Source organism: Arctopsyche grandis, chromosome 2 (genome assembly GCF_051622035.1).
Source record: "Arctopsyche grandis isolate Sample6627 chromosome 2, ASM5162203v2, whole genome shotgun sequence".
NCBI classification, from domain to species: Eukaryota; Metazoa; Arthropoda; class Insecta; order Trichoptera; family Hydropsychidae; genus Arctopsyche; species Arctopsyche grandis.
The window spans coordinates 32,699,275-32,715,275 of NC_135356.1; the positions used below are offsets into that span (position 1 = coordinate 32,699,275).

The 16,001-nt window shown below is 34.2% G+C and overlaps 1 protein-coding gene and 1 long non-coding RNA gene across 2 annotated transcripts in view; one reads left to right on the forward strand and one right to left on the reverse strand.

Moving 5' to 3' along the window:
• The window catches only part of LOC143921219 (uncharacterized), a 542,666-nt gene that overhangs the window by 120,106 nt on the left and 406,559 nt on the right, over positions 1–16,001 (reverse strand). The window lies entirely within an intron of this gene.
• On the forward strand, positions 10,513–12,192 carry LOC143922363 (zinc finger BED domain-containing protein 4-like). The gene is made up of 2 exons (XM_077445587.1): positions 10,513–11,694; positions 11,788–12,192. Exons 1-2 carry the CDS (start codon positions 10,513–10,515, stop codon positions 12,190–12,192), a joined length of 1,587 nt encoding a protein of 528 aa, XP_077301713.1.

Genomic DNA, 16,001 nt, shown 5'->3' on the forward strand with positions numbered 1-16,001 from the left:
ATTTTTAATTACAAGTAGGTACAAAATTATATTATATATTATGAAATTTCACAATGATTTTTCAAATTTGTTTCATTTGTATACGAAAGCAATTTTTCTATCGCTTTTTTGTACAAATTTTTGAACTACCATATCATATATTTTTTTTATTGATATCATTGAAAGCATCTAAAGTTTTTTTTCACCCTGAGCATTGCGAATCAACGTTTTTGTGCGCTTTAAAGATGGAAAAGTGCGTTAAACTGTTGACGTACTAGCTAACAAACGCCTCTTGTCGAGCTAACAAACGTCAATCAGCCATTTCATAATATATCTGTTCGAATCAACTTCGGCGATTTGTTTTATAATATCTATTCTGAGCTGATTGTTTGATTGAATGTCAATTCTAAATTTTCCAACAATTTTCAATTTGGTCATTGAAAACAAATGAAATTTAGTTTTTTCGTGACATATTTTCGTTTTAAAAAAATTGTTGATTTCGCAAAAATCAGTGCTATTCTACACACCATTATCTGTTTCAAACAGAATGCAAGACCAACCAAGAAGTTTCTTCTCGATTTACATACAGTCAGCAATTTAGTTGAATTATAATAATAATGGGTGAGTAAGGTGACAAATATAATTTTTTGTTTTCGTGCTAATAGAAATGTTCGGGGTAAGTCCTTATCTTGAAAACTTAATCTTTCGAATGATTTTTCTAGCAATCGGTCGATAATGCAACATTCTGTGCATTATCGTTCTGTGACTTTGAGCCCGCTCCACCGTGAGCGTACATACATATGTACATATGTTTCGCCAAGCTGTTCCATTTCTGTGTGTAAATAAACGTTATTTAAACTCAATATTTTTCCAGAATAATACGTGATGATTATTAATGATACTAAACTGACTTAGTTTTCCGTTAATCGAGTAAACGAAACGAGTTAATCGGAATATGATTTGTGTTAGACGCAACGCCTGTGCATTGCGACTGCCTGTATCGTTTACCGTGTAGGCATGGGAAGCGAATCCAGGAAACCAGGAATATCGTCTGACTAATACATGCATGCGCACACAGTCGTATAAACCGGTTTCCGAACTTCGCTAACTTCCCGAACAACGTCATTCGCCAATTGTATTTACATATACATACATATCACTTTTTTTACTCATTAATATACATCAATTTTTATAATTATTACCAAAAATTTAAGGGAACAGCCTGTTCCCTCTGTTCCAATGACGGCACGCCACTGGTACATACATATGTAGTTATAATAATGAATATTTATCTACACGACTTATCTCGTGGGCCTAGAACCCTTTTTGTCATCGCATACACATTTGAATAGTTGCGGAACTAAAAACCGGCAATGCTAGATTGAAATAGTTCAATAGAATACCAAAAATAGTTCAATAGAGTACCCCAATTAATTGTACCCACATATGCACTCGCGAGTAGTTGTGATGTCTGATAAAAGCTCGATCGTATGATGAACGATGAATTTGTCTCGAAAAACTGGTCTTACGACCGCTCCCCACTCTTCTCCTCCCTCGAGAGAGAGGCTGGCGGTTTTTTTTTTCCGTGCGCTCGTTCAGGCGCACGTGCTGTTGTTGTTGTCCGGAGAATTGTCGTTCAGGAATCCTGAACGATTGTTCCATCCTGAATAGCCATAAATTCTCAAAAAAAAAAAAAACGAGGAATCGTAAAAGTAAATTTACTGTTGATGACTTTGACCAATCTGTTATGAGAAAATGTATATATAATTTCCATATAACACAAAAACTATTACAAACTATGAAGAAAATTTATCCAGTTATTAAGGATTACATTGGTTTTACTGGTGTTTGGAATATTTACATTGAAGGTATAATTATACGAACCTTCATGTAATTAGAGGTTGTGATTTCTCGACTTTTTTTGATTCTCGAGATTCGAGAATCTCATTTTCTCGGAATATCTGAATCTCGAGATTTGAGAATCTCATTTTGTCGAAATATTTGAATCTCGAGAACTCGAGATTTTCTCTTTTGTTTCTCAAGATTCTCGAGAATTCTCGAATATAATTTTTTTTTTAATATAGTGAATTGATTTTTTTAGCATATTTATTACAATTATTTACCCCCTCCTCCCCCTTGTCAGCAAAAGTAAGCAAAGCTCTTACCCCCCCCCCTCCCATGCTTACGTAAATATTGGTACCTATATGCATTTTTCTTTTAATGTATTTTGTTTTTTTTTGGTTGTCAATCGTACCGAAACGAAACAATAGATTCCCCCACTCGCTTCTAAGCGAGTACCTAAACGTATTCATTATTTGTGGGAATCCCCGAATATGTGTTTGGTTTTCAAGCATAGACAATGTGTGGGCATAGACAATGTCACCATCTCGACCCCCCCACCCCCCATGTCATCAAAAATAAGCAAAGCAAAGACCCCCCCGCCCCCCAATAGTGCTTACGTAATACTTGAACGGCCCCATACATAAAATCGACAACAAACAAAAAAATTCGGGTGTGACCAACCCATGACTTTATCTATGTATTTGAGGAATATAAGAAGGTTACAAAACAAAATTCAATATTGAACTAATAACTATGATAGCGATACAAATTGAGCGCGAATATATGCAAATACTTGCACAAGACAAAAGTTCTACTTCCGGTTGTCGGATTTTGTTCAAATTTTTTTTATTATTTAAAATCAGTATAATTATAATACACATTAAATATCAAGAGGATAAAAATAATATAAAAGGTCAAAATAAAATAATGAAATATTGTTTTAAAAAAAAATACTACTTCCGGTTTACAAATTCTGACCAAAACGTTATCAAATCTAAGTTAGTACATAAAGAATACAAATATAAATTTTCAGCTCAATACGTTTAGGGGTGTGGACAGGATCCAGGCGACAACATTTTTATCCTTTGTAATAGGAGAAAATCCCACTTCCGGTTCATTAAATTTGGTGATTTAATTTTTTAATTTTACTTAAAATCACTATCTTTATTATACACAATAAATATCAAGACGCTTAAAATAATTTAAAAGGTCAAAATAAATTAATGAAAAAATAATGAAATATTGTTTTTAAAAAAAATTCTACTTCCGGTTTACGAATTCTGACCAAAACGTTACCAAATCTAAGTTAGTACATAAAAAACACAAATATAAATTTTCAGCTTAATACGTTTAGGGGTGTGGACAGGATCCAGGCGACAACATTTTTGACTTTTCTAAGACGAGAAAATCTCTCTTCCGGTTCATTAAATTTGGTGATTTAATTTTTTAATTTTACTTAAAACCACTATTTTTATTATACACAATAAATATCAAGACGCTTAAAATAATTTAAAAGGTCAAAATAAAATAATGAAATATTGTTTTAAAAAAAAATACTACTTCCGGTTTGCGAATTCTGACCAAAATGTTACCAAATCTAAGTTAATACATAAAAAATACAATTATAAATTTTCAGCTTAATACGTTTAGGGGTTTGGTCAGGATCCAGGCGACAACATTTTTGACCTTTCTAAGACGAGAAAATCTCTCTTCCGGTTCATTAAATTTGGTGATTTTATTTTTTATTTTTACTTAAAATCACTATCTTTATTATACACAATAAATATCAAGACGCTTAAAATAATTTAAAAGGTCAAAATAAATTAATGAAAAAATAATGAAATATTGTTTTTAAAAAAAATACTACTTCCGGTTTACGAATTCTGACCAAAACGTTACCAAATCTAAGTTAGTACATAAACAACACAAATATAAATTTTCAGCTTAATACGTTCAGGGGTGTGGACAGGATCCAGGCGACAACATTTTTGACCTTTCTAATAGGAGAAAATCCCACTTCCGGTTCATTAAATTTGATGATTTTATTTTTTATTTTTACTTAAAATCACTATCTTTATTATACACAATAAATATCAAGACGCTTAAAATAATTTAAAAGGTCAAAATAAAATAATGAAAAAATAATGAAATATTGTTTTTAAAAAAAATACTACTTCCGGTATACGAATTCTGACCAAAACGTTACCAAATCTAAGTTAGTACATAAATAATATAAATATAAATTTTCAGCTTAATACGTTCAGGGGTGTGGTCAGGATTCAGGCGACAACATTTTGACCTTCCTTCCGGATGCTTCCGGAAGGGAAAAAATCCCACTTCCGGTTTATTAAAATTAGTGATTTTTTTTTATTTTAATCACATTGATACAAGAATTATACTTGCATTTTTTCGTGAAGACCACACATGTTTAAGGGGTCGAAAAAAATAGTGGAAGAAAAATCGAACAAGAGTAAACTGCCACTTCCGGTCGACGGACGCTTACCAAATTTTATACATAACTTGGTATTGAGCCTTAACTGATCGATATGAAATTTCAGTTCGAATAATCAAAAGGCTTTTGAGAAAAACATAAAAAACCTCGATTCTCTAGAGTAAAAGTACTACTTCCGGTTCAGATAAAAATATTTAAAAAATATAAAATTATAAAAATTATTATTTCTAGTACATGCAAAAAAAATTCAGTCCGATTCAGTTAGTAGTTTGGGAGAAAATCGAATTCAAAAACTTAAAAAAAAGAGGACACCTATAAGGGGAGGTACCATTTCCGGTCAACTTAAAAATTTGAAAAAAATTTACGTAGTGTCTATAAGAATTTCATTAACCGATACTAAGTTTTGGTTCGATAGGACTAACGGTGTTGAAAAAATCCCCAAAGTACACAGACACACACACAGACACACACACAGACACACACACAGACACACACACAGACACACACACAGACACACATACAGACACACACATTTTTTCTAGATCATTAAAACGTGATCAGTAATCGATTCTGAGTTCGAATCAGTCAAAATCTCGAGTTCGAATTTTCGCATGATCACAAAACTTCATCTATTGTTACTACGTACATAGATAAAGTAAAAAAAAAAAAACAAACAAAACAAAACATTTTTATCGATATTCATAGCTGTATTATAAAAAAAATATACAACATTTCAACAAGTAATTGGAACTAAACAAAAATTGAATTGAAAGAAAAATTTAAAGATTGATAATAGGTTTTTTTTGTGGAAGCGTCTGTACCAAATCTAAAATAAATAAATATAGATAATTGGACGATTCAAATAAATTTAACTAAATGAAACCTTACATTAACATTGTATTTCATGTACTGTAGCCTATTCTTCTATCGCCTTCACTCTTCTCTGATTTCCGTGACTTCATTATCATCGCTCTTCTTTGCCCAATCATATTTTTCCGATGTTTTCGTTTTTTGAAGTAACTCTTTTTCCCCTTTAATATCATTATAGAATTCAATGCATGACATTTTATAATTTAAAGTACATTGAATTATGCTTTTTACTGTGTCAATAGAAAGCGAATTGCGCTCATCTGTCCATTGATTTTTAATTAATGACAACACACGTTCAACATGTGCATTGTGCGGTGGGATGGCGAACAAGTATTGGCACATTTTCAGTAGATTAGCTTTTCTTTCTGTCTCTTCAGTTTTTTTGAAATAGTATAACCATTTATCATGCACATCTTTCGTTTTCCATTCTTCGGCTTTTTTATTTTCGATAAATGACTTCATATACTTTACTTCCTCATAGATTGAATCCGTGAACAATATTCCCATTTCACTTAAATAAGCAATAGTTTTTTCAACATGTTCCCATTCGGGTACTTCATGGAGAAGCATCCATGAAAAAACATCATATTTCGCCAGTGGAACTGACCACTTTGCCAAATAATTAATTCCAACGTTGTAAAAATTCTCTACATCTTTTTCAAATGCTTCTACTTGTGTCGTCGTAATGTCCATGTGTTATTTCAGTTTATTGTATGCCTGGGTTGCTTGATTACCTAGATATTTACTATTATTGAAAATTATTATATATATATATCTATGTATTGAAAAACTTACATCAAAATATCAGTCCTCTTCGATCAGAAACAAACAGAACAAACGGATATTATCAGCAGACAGTAAACGAACTGCGCGCGCTTCGTACTTGTCAGTGTCATTGTCGGTGTTGCCAGCTGGCGAAATTGGGCAGTGGCCGGCAGTGGGCATCCGCCGCTCTCGTTGTCAGTGTTGCCAATATGCGCGCGCGTATCCATATTTATTTATTTATTTATTTTTATTTTACGGTCAAGAAAAAATTGACCATTTTACATGTTGGAAATAGAGATAGAAAAAGAAAAAAAAAAATTAAAATGAAATATAAAAGAAAAATACACATACATTCATATACTACAAAATAAATTACATTATATTAAAAAAATATTTAAATAAAATAGATTTCATGTTATATTTACTAACAATGAATAAATCGACCATGGACAATTCGTTTCCAACTCTGTGCAGTCTCAACATAGCTGAGTTCAATGAGTAATTAGTGGTAAACCTGGGCATATCAAAAAGATGGTTACATCTAATTGATCTACCCGGCACATGGAAGCACACTAAACTCACCAAGTCAGAGCATTTAATAGTGCCATTAAGAAGACCACACAGAACTGAAATATCGTTAATTTTCCTTCTGTCATATAATTTTAGCAAATTAAGTTTCCTATAAATAATAACGTTACTGACATAATGATTATGACTTTTAAAAAATTTAAATTTAATGAATCTAATGAACTTTATTTGCACTGACTCTATTATGTTAATTTGTTTCATTAAATAAGGAGACCAAATGATAGAATTGTACTCTAATTGGTTTCTAACCAGAGTGGTGTATAAAATTTTAATCGTATTTACATTTTTGAAGTGAGTACTATTTCTTATTAAGAAACCAAGTGTTTTGATGGCATTTTTTGTGATAAAATTTATATGAGAATTAAAAGTTAATTTGTCGTCAAAAATAACTCCTAGATCTTTAATTAGCGATGATGATGGTAATGATTCATTATTTATATGATAATTATAAATAATTTTGTTATTTGACCTACTGAACCTGACAACAGAACACTTCTTAATGTTTAAATATAATTTATTAAAAGAACACCAATCGTTTAATGAGTTTAAATTAGTTTGTAAAGTAGCACAATCGTTAGTGTCTTTTATGCATTTAAATATTTTTAAATCGTCTGCAAATAAGAGCACTTTAACATCATTAAATATATTTATAATATCATTTATAAAAATATTGAATAGGACTGGTCCCATGTGAGATCCTTGGGGAACGCCACTAGTTGGATTAAAGGAGTAAGATTTAGAATGGCCGATTTTAACTAATAATGATCTATTGGACAAATAGCTCCGAAACCAGTTTAGTAATACACCGCTGATTCCGATACTGTTTAGTTTATATAATAAAATCTCAATATCAACTTTGTCAAATGCTTTACTGAAATCAGTGTAAATTGAGTCAACTTGCAATTTAACAGATAAGGCACTAGAAATAAAATTTTCATATAATAATAAATTGGATAAGGTAGATCTACCAGAAGTAAAACCATGTTGTTGTGGAATAATAATGTTATTAATGAAAGGAATAAATTCGTCTAATACTAAACTATCAAAAAGTTTTGGAATAGTTGATAGTTGACAGATGGCTCTATAGTTCATTACATTATGTTTATCCCCATTTTTATGGAGAGGCATTAAATAGCCAGACTTCCAAGAATTGGGAAATATACCAGTGGAAATAGATTGATTAAAGAGATTAAAAAGAGGATAAGTTAATACATTGGCACAATTCTTGATAAAAATTGGGGGTATGTTGTCAGGACCCGCAGATTTAGATATATCTAAGGCATTTATTTTGTTAATCAATTTTTGAATAGATATATTTATAGAATGTAAAGGTGAAATCAGGACATTATTATTTACAATGCTATAATTAGAATTATTGTTGTTGTTTTTGACATAGATCGATTTGAAAAAATCAGCAAAAAGATTGACTGAATCATTAGTATTGTCAACAAATTTACCGTTAAATTGAATGTTTTCTGGTATATATGTTTTATTGCTGTTTAATTCTTTAGTAAATGACCAAAAATATTTGGAATTTGAATCAATGAATGATTCTGTTTTTTTAATATAAAGTTTAAAACATTTGGATATATGTAGTTTACACAAAGCTCTTAGTTTTTTGAATTCAATATATATGTGTGTAGAGTTATAAATTTAGAATAATTTGTGCACACTTTTTTTTTTATGTATTAGGTTTTTTAATTCGGGACTAAACCATTTTGGAAAAAAATGCAACTTATTTTTATATTGAGGAACATGGTTGTATATACAAGAGATTAATAATTCATTCAGCATAATGACTTTTGATTCAAAGTTAATGTTATCGTTTAAGAACGACCAATTAGTGACATTTAATTGGTTCATGATTTCGTTATAATCGGCTCTGTGAAAATCAAAAATATTTTGCTGAATTAAAGGTAGATTAGTAGATTTATTTAAAGTAATAATAATATCTAGGGGTGGATGATGGCCATCCACTGGAGATAGAACATCATGAGATTTCATAACGTTAGTGTTTTTGAAATTGGAAAAAACTAAATCTAAGACACGATCATTCAAGTTGGAAATAGTATTAAATTGTTTAAGACCTAAATTTAAAGATAAATTTATAATTTCTTGATGAATTGGAGAATTTTCATTCATTTCAAGGTTTTGCCAGTCCAAATTTGGTAGATTAAAATCACCAGTTATTAAGAATTTTGAATCAGGATATTTTAATCTGATTGTTTCAATATTATTTATAAAATTATTATATACACTAATGTCAGAGGATGGAGGGATGTAAACACAACCGAATATGCACTTTACATTGAAAATTTTGGTTGATATAAATATTTGTTCGATGGAATTGTTTGTGTTGATGATGACAGATGATGAATGAACTTTTTTAATAAGAATTGCCACGCCACCGCCTCGAGTCTTCGTACTGGTGTTTATGTTTCTATCATATCTATACATATTGTATGTATGAAAGTTTAGTTCGGAATCATTTATAAGGTTGTGTAGCCACGTTTCTGTTAATAATATGATGTCATATGCGGAAGCAGCTATAGCATTTTTAAGGAATTGTATTTTAGATATAATGCTTCTGACATTTTGGTAATATATTGTTAGTTTTTTGTACTATTTTTATTTATTATTTTAGGCACTCCGTTAAAATATTTTATTATTAAGTCACTTTCACCTTTGTCTTTTCTGGTATTCATTTCGTTCCACAAATTGTTTATATGTAGTCTTTGCATGTACGTTAGGTCGTTTTTTATTTTAATTCCTAGTTTGGGTCCTTTTCTAAGTAATGATATTGCTGTTTGCTGTACATCGAGTTTAACTTTTAGGGGCCTTGGCTTCGTACCTTGTTTTAATCCGATTCTATGAGCGGTGAATTTGTGGTTAGGTAGCTCGGCTTTTGACAATAAATTTGCGATTACATTATTGTCGTCATTATTACCTGTTTCAGTAATGTCAAATATGATAACATTGTTTTTTCTATTTTTTCTTTCTTCCATTTCACTAACAAGTTCCAATGTCGATTCAATCGTGGTGGGTGTATCTTTAGACATATACATTTTGGTAGCTGACAGCTCTCCTTCCAGCATTGCAATATTACAGGACATTTCGCCTACAGTTTGCGAGATATCAGAGGTGAAAGGCATCAATTTGGCCATTTGGTCCTTGCTAAATCTATTGACAGGGTCCATGAGGACTTGGACCATACTCTCTAATATTTTGGAGACACTTTGCACGTACTTGGCCATTTTATATTTTATTTATTAACAATGAAGAAGTAGCAAAAACACACTTTGGCGACACGACCGAACGCGACAACGAACACAACAATTATATTAGATATTAAGTGGGTACAATTTTTGACGTTTAAACGTCTTTCCTTTTAGGACCACAGTATAGAGAGTGCATCCTGAGATTTCTTGGTTCAAAAGGTCTTGTTCGATAGATATTAAAAAATAATTGAATAATTTTTTTAAATGTCTAAATTTTGAAATTGACGGGGACAAATGACTCTCGGACTGGGACACCGGGACACAGACCTCGAAACTGGGACATAGGCTTGTGTAGTTCGCGAACGAACTAGGTCGTAAGAGCGCTCCCACAGGTGAACTAGTCGAACTAGTTCCCTCACTCCTCGTTCCATAGTTCCATAGTTCACTAGTTCGTGACCGAATGAGTGAGAGTGGGACGGCACTACACTAATACTGCCGCTCGCTCACTGCACATGCGCGTCTTGTTCACTCTTACGATCTAGTTCGTTCGCGAACTACACAAGACAGTTCGTTCGCGAACTACACAAGAATTTCATTAGTTTGTGACCGAATGAACGAGAGTGACGTTAACCGAACGTTAAATAAATTTTAAAATAATAAGACACTGTCGTTATCAAGTAGCTTATGCTTCTAATGTATAATAACAATTACTATTAACAATTAATTAATTTCTTTAATATACTTTAAAAATAGTTTACGTATAGGGTTAATGTGTTTTGTTATAGGGTATTTGTTACGATGTCATCAAAAAGAAAACATAGCCCCTTGTGGACTCATTTTACAGAAGACATTGATAATAAAAAAGCGAAATGTAACCATTGTTCAACAATAATAAGTATTGCGGGCGGATCGAATGGTAATTTAACCCGACATATGAAAACAAAACACCTTTTGATCCCATTAACTGCTGAAAGACAAACACCGATATTACCTAGTTTAAACTCACTTCAATCAAGTCAAAGCACATGCGAATCGGAGAATATAATTTCAGCATCATCAAATATAGTAGACTCCCAACAATCGATGACCCAATACATTCGTAGACCACCGCCAGTTCCAAAGATTGAGCAAATTGATAAACAACTTGTCAAGATGGTAGCTAAAGGGCATCACGCCTTAAGAATCGTAGAAGAAACAGAATTTCGTAAACTTATTGAATTAGTTTCTCAATGCCCAGGCTATAAACTACCATCAAGAAAAACGTTATCGGAAAATTTAATGTCAAGAATTCACAATGACGTCATGGCTGAAGCAAAAATAAAGGTACAAGCAGCACCAGCGTTGTCTCTTAGTACTGATGGTTGGACGTCTAGAAATAACGACAGCTATATAGCTATTGTAGCTCATTTTATAAATGAAGAGACTAAACTTCACTCAGTATTACTTGGTTGTATCAATTATAAAGAGCGACATACTAGTCAAAACTTGTGCGACTTTATGAAAGTTGTTATGGCGGAGTGGAACATTTCACACACAGTTGCTGCCATTGTTAGCGATAATGCAGCAAATATCTTATCTGCTGTTAGACTTGGTGATTGGCGGTCCATCTCATGTTTCGCTCACTCTCTAAATCTTGTTGTACAAGAAGCTACGAAAAAGATATGTGACGTTTTGGGAAGAGTTAAAAATATTGTCGAGTTTTTTATTCGTAGCACACAAGGAAAACATAAATTGACTGCTACGCAGCAGCAAATGAATTTGCCTGTTCTTAAGCTCAAGCAGGATGTACAAACCTGCTGGAATTCCACTTTTGACATGCTCAAGCGAATAGTACAGGTAAAGGATGCAGTGATTGCTACCGTTGCACTTCTACGCCCTGATTTAACTTTAAATGAAGGGGACTGGGAAGTCATAGAGGAAGTTTTACCGTTACTCAGTCCATTCTACGAGATTACCGTAGAAATAAGTGCCGAGAAAAACGTCACTTTATCTAAAATAATAATTTTGTGTAATTTACTAAAAATTTTTTTACAAAAACATGTTTCTTACAATACAAAAATAGTTGATGTGCAGTCTCTGCTAAAGAAAGGCATGGAAGATCGTTTAAAAGATATAGAGAAGAATATGTTATACGCAGAGTGTACGATTTTGGATCCTCGATTTAAGACGAGGGGATTCAAAAATCAAAGAGCCTGTGAAATGGTAGTACAAGCCCTTAGAAATAAAATCGGCCAAGTACAATTAGTTCAAGGGGGTACTCCAGAGGCTGTTCCTACTTCCAGCGACGCATCAACATCTATACCTAGTAATAAAAATAGCTGCATATGGGATGAATACGACCAAGAAATACAAAAAATTACTAGGCCAGATAACCAGCTTGCTGCTGGCATTCGCGAATTAGATAAATACCTAAATGAAGAGTATCTAAATCGTAAAGAGTATCTAAATCGCTTCAATGGTGGCATGAACGTCATTTGATATATAGGTATATTAGCTACAGAATGCGCGTGCACAGTACTCATACAAATGCATTTTTCATATACAGGCTGTTATTTATATATTTTATTTCAACCGATCCTGTAATGTTTTTAAGATCTATGATATAATTTGGGTGGCATATTTATTTAATATTTGAATACGTACGAATAAAATGATAAATAGCATTTTTTTAAATTATAAGTAAAACAAACGTACGTATGCAAAAATTAATACGAATTTAAAAATGAGAAAAAAATATAGGATATAAATTATATTAAACAGGAAATAAGTGATTTTAAAAGTGTTCGAATTTTGATAATAATGCAGTCCTTTTCATTATTATGTATAGACATTCTTCTTTGTCGGCTAGTATTAAGTCCCGACCGTTACAAAGATAATAAAAAAATTCGCAAAGAAAGCGCTACACTTTGTTGTTTATTTGCTCACTTCAAATTTGTTTACTGTTGGGTGCCTAGACCATCAAAATATTTTTTCATTATTTTGCATAGAATTGTTTGTCGGCTTCAGAATTTTGTAGCTAAGTCAGAACTTGTCATAAATAATAATAAAATAAACTTACAAAAAAAATATTGCGGCGATCTTTGGATAATGCCGCAGTACATTTACACCCAGAAAGTCTACCCGAACTGGAAGTGTTTCTAATCTAAATAAATACATTGTTCATTTTATAATCTTATTTTTGAATTTCAATTTCAAACTTTTCTATTATAAGACTTTACTTTTACTACTCTACTACTAAACGTACTTCTAGTTTTACTAACCTTTTCTGATTTTCTTTAATTAGTTACTTCTTTGCTCGTTTTGGATAGTCTTCTGTTTCTATACAATGTCGTATCATAATTCTTCTACGCCACTTAATTCTCCATCACTTGAAGAATCCATATATTTGCTATCAGAATATTCTACTTTTATAATATCAGTGAAATTGTCCGTTAAATTATCGAGTTTTGGTTCCAGTTCAATAAATTTTTCTTCATGTTTTTTCACATGTCTCCAAACGTCTCTGAATGTATCAATAGTGATTGACTCTGCTCTGATTCACTATACGATGCATGAAATAGTTGAAAACATTATACACAATTTCGCGAGATTGTCCCGTTAGTGTTTTCCCAGATCCAATTTTATTACAAAGCATTTTATTATCATATATCCACTAATTCTAATGAACTAACTCCAATTAACCAATTAGCAAACAATATAAGAACGCGTTACGTCAGTTTGTGGGGGTTGATCGGTGACTGACCAGTGAAACTGGAAAAAATCACCCTGTAGTGCACACTTGATCACTGAGCAAAAATCACCGAGCAATACAAAAAATAATTGTTGTTTCTGTCATGCTCGGAAAGTGGGTGCGTATGAAAGGGACCAACTGATTGTCCTAGAAAACAGATACAAAAAATCTTATTCATATCTTCACGGATACAATATACGTGTTTGTATTGGTACGTGCCAGCTTTCGCTGCACGAGCTATACCCTCACGTTTACGCGTATGTTTTGAAAAGATTTTGTGCCGTAGCAACATCTGTGCCCTGCGAACGCGTTTTTTCAGCGACGGGTCAAGTCCTTAATGAACGTAGAACACTATTGTCATCGAAAAAAGTGTCCAAATTGATATTTTTACACAGTAATATGTAATATTATTTTTCCATTTTATTTTTTTTTATACATACGATCTCACTCAAACAAGTCATTATGTTTAATTGTTAGGTAACAACTTTATAAGTGTAAGTGATATTTTTTACAAGAACTAACCAGTACCTAATAGTAATATAATTGTTGATTATTTCTAAAAAAATATAAAAAATTTGATTATTTTTGTTTTCTTTTTTGCGTCATGTGTTATTCTTTCATCGAGCCAAAACGAGCGAACAATCTGCGAGTGAACGATCTGCGAGCGAACGAACGAGCGAACGATCTGCCTTTCACTGATTCGAGCTGGGAGCTGACGAACTAGAAGAGCGAACTAGTTCGTTTAGGAGCGGCGAACTAAACTGAGAGATCTGATTTGCGAACTACTATGCCCAAGCCTACTGGGACATGTCCCTGTCAACGCGGACGTATGGCAGCCCTAGTGTACGGGCATGTCGATTAGTGGTGTTGGCGTGTGCGTCGAAATGAGCTGCGTCGTTCGCATATTCGACCAATCGCTATCGCCGTGGGTGAACCCCCACTCCCAGCCATTACATCGGAAACGCTGCTCGCAGTCGGCAGAAGTGGTGCGCCCATCGCGGTGAGTGCACGTCGCTGGGCTCTCAGCTCTGAGTTCGTGCCAATGCGGACCGCAATGTTCGCCGCCATTTTCCGGCAGAAGTGCAGCGGCCATCGCGGCGGGTGCGCGTCGCTGAGCTCTGAGCTGCCGCTACCCGCCCCCCCCCCACCACCACCCCCAACCCCCCGCAGGTACGCTATTATTGTAGCTTTATTGTTGCCCTTTCGATCGTTGGTCGCGTTTGCCGTGGGGTGGGGTTGATTGCTTTCGTCGATCGATTGCACAAGTGCTGGCCGAGGCGTCTGCGACCAAATAATCACAGCCACCGCGACCTTGGAATCGCGTCTCGTCATCCCCCTCGACTGTGGCGTCGTTTCCTTTCCGTTTCTCTCTCTCTATCAATATTACCACAATCGCATTTTACATTTTGTGCTAATGCAGATCGCAATGTTCGCCGCCATTTTCCGGCAGAAGTGGTACGGCCATCGCGGTGAGTGCACAACGCTGAGCCCTGAGCTGCCCCTCCCCTCCCCCAACGCTATTATTGTAGCTTTATTGGCTACGTTCACACTACCGATATCTACACCCGACATTTTCGAATTTTCCATATCCAGTTCCTATATTGCAACCTGTGGTTGCTATTTAGGAACTGGTTATGGAAAATATCGGTAGTGTGGACGTAGCCAATGTTGCCGCGTTTCAATCGGTTGGTCGCGTTTGCCGTGGATTGATTGCTTTCGTCGATCGATTGCACAAGTGCTCGTCGATTGATTGCACATTTGCCACCAAACAATCACAGCCACCGCGACCTTGGAATCGCGTCTCGTCATCCCCCTCGACTGTGGCGTCGTTTCCTTTCCGTTTCTCTCTCTCTCTCTCTATCAATATTACCACGCGATCCGCGCATCAGTGATCAGGCTAGTGGCAGAATCGCATTTTACATTTCGTGCTAATGGAGAATCGCAATTTTAGTGCACGTCGCTGAGCTCTGAGCTGCCCCTAAATAGCCCACTTTTCACAGTCGTTCTATCGCGCGTTCTCAGGAGCGTACAGGATTGCGTGCGGGTAAGCCTGTGCGCGATACTGTTTTCGCAGTTGTGAACACTAACGTTCTTTCGCGCGCGATTACTCCTACCACTTTTTGTTAAAACGGAAAGAGCGAACGTGTAAAGGCTAATCGTGCGTGATAGACCGCGCGAAACGAGTGTGTGCGATACGCACAGTTTTACTGAAGTAACGCAGTTTTATAGTAATGTTGCGGTGAAAAATGGATAGAAGAAATATCATGACTCAAGTTATGATGTTCGTTGGTGTTGATTTGATCAAAAAGTATAAAAATATATTTTTATAAGCTTCCTCTTTCAGATTTTTGTTTTTATATTCCTCCGAGTTAATTTTCCAGTGGCACGGAAAAGACTGGTACATTAAAAGCAATTCCACAATCAATTCTTTACTCCACGTGCGTAAGTCCGCCATCTTGTAACAAAAGCGCGCCCGAAAGAATTGTCTGTGTAATGACAACGTCAAGCCACACGATTGCGCGCAGGACTGCTGAGTTTATCCCTTCCCGGTCCAAGA

Excerpts from the sequence above, each read along its gene's own strand:
- LOC143922363 (XM_077445587.1), top strand. The coding sequence starts at position 10,513 with ATGTCATCAAAAAGAAAACATAGCCCCTTGTGGACTCATTTTACAGAA. Across the intron at positions 11,695-11,787 it reads AAATAAGTGCCGAGAAAAAC|TCTCTGCTAAAGAAAGGCAT; the intron begins GTCACTTTATCT and ends GTTGATGTGCAG.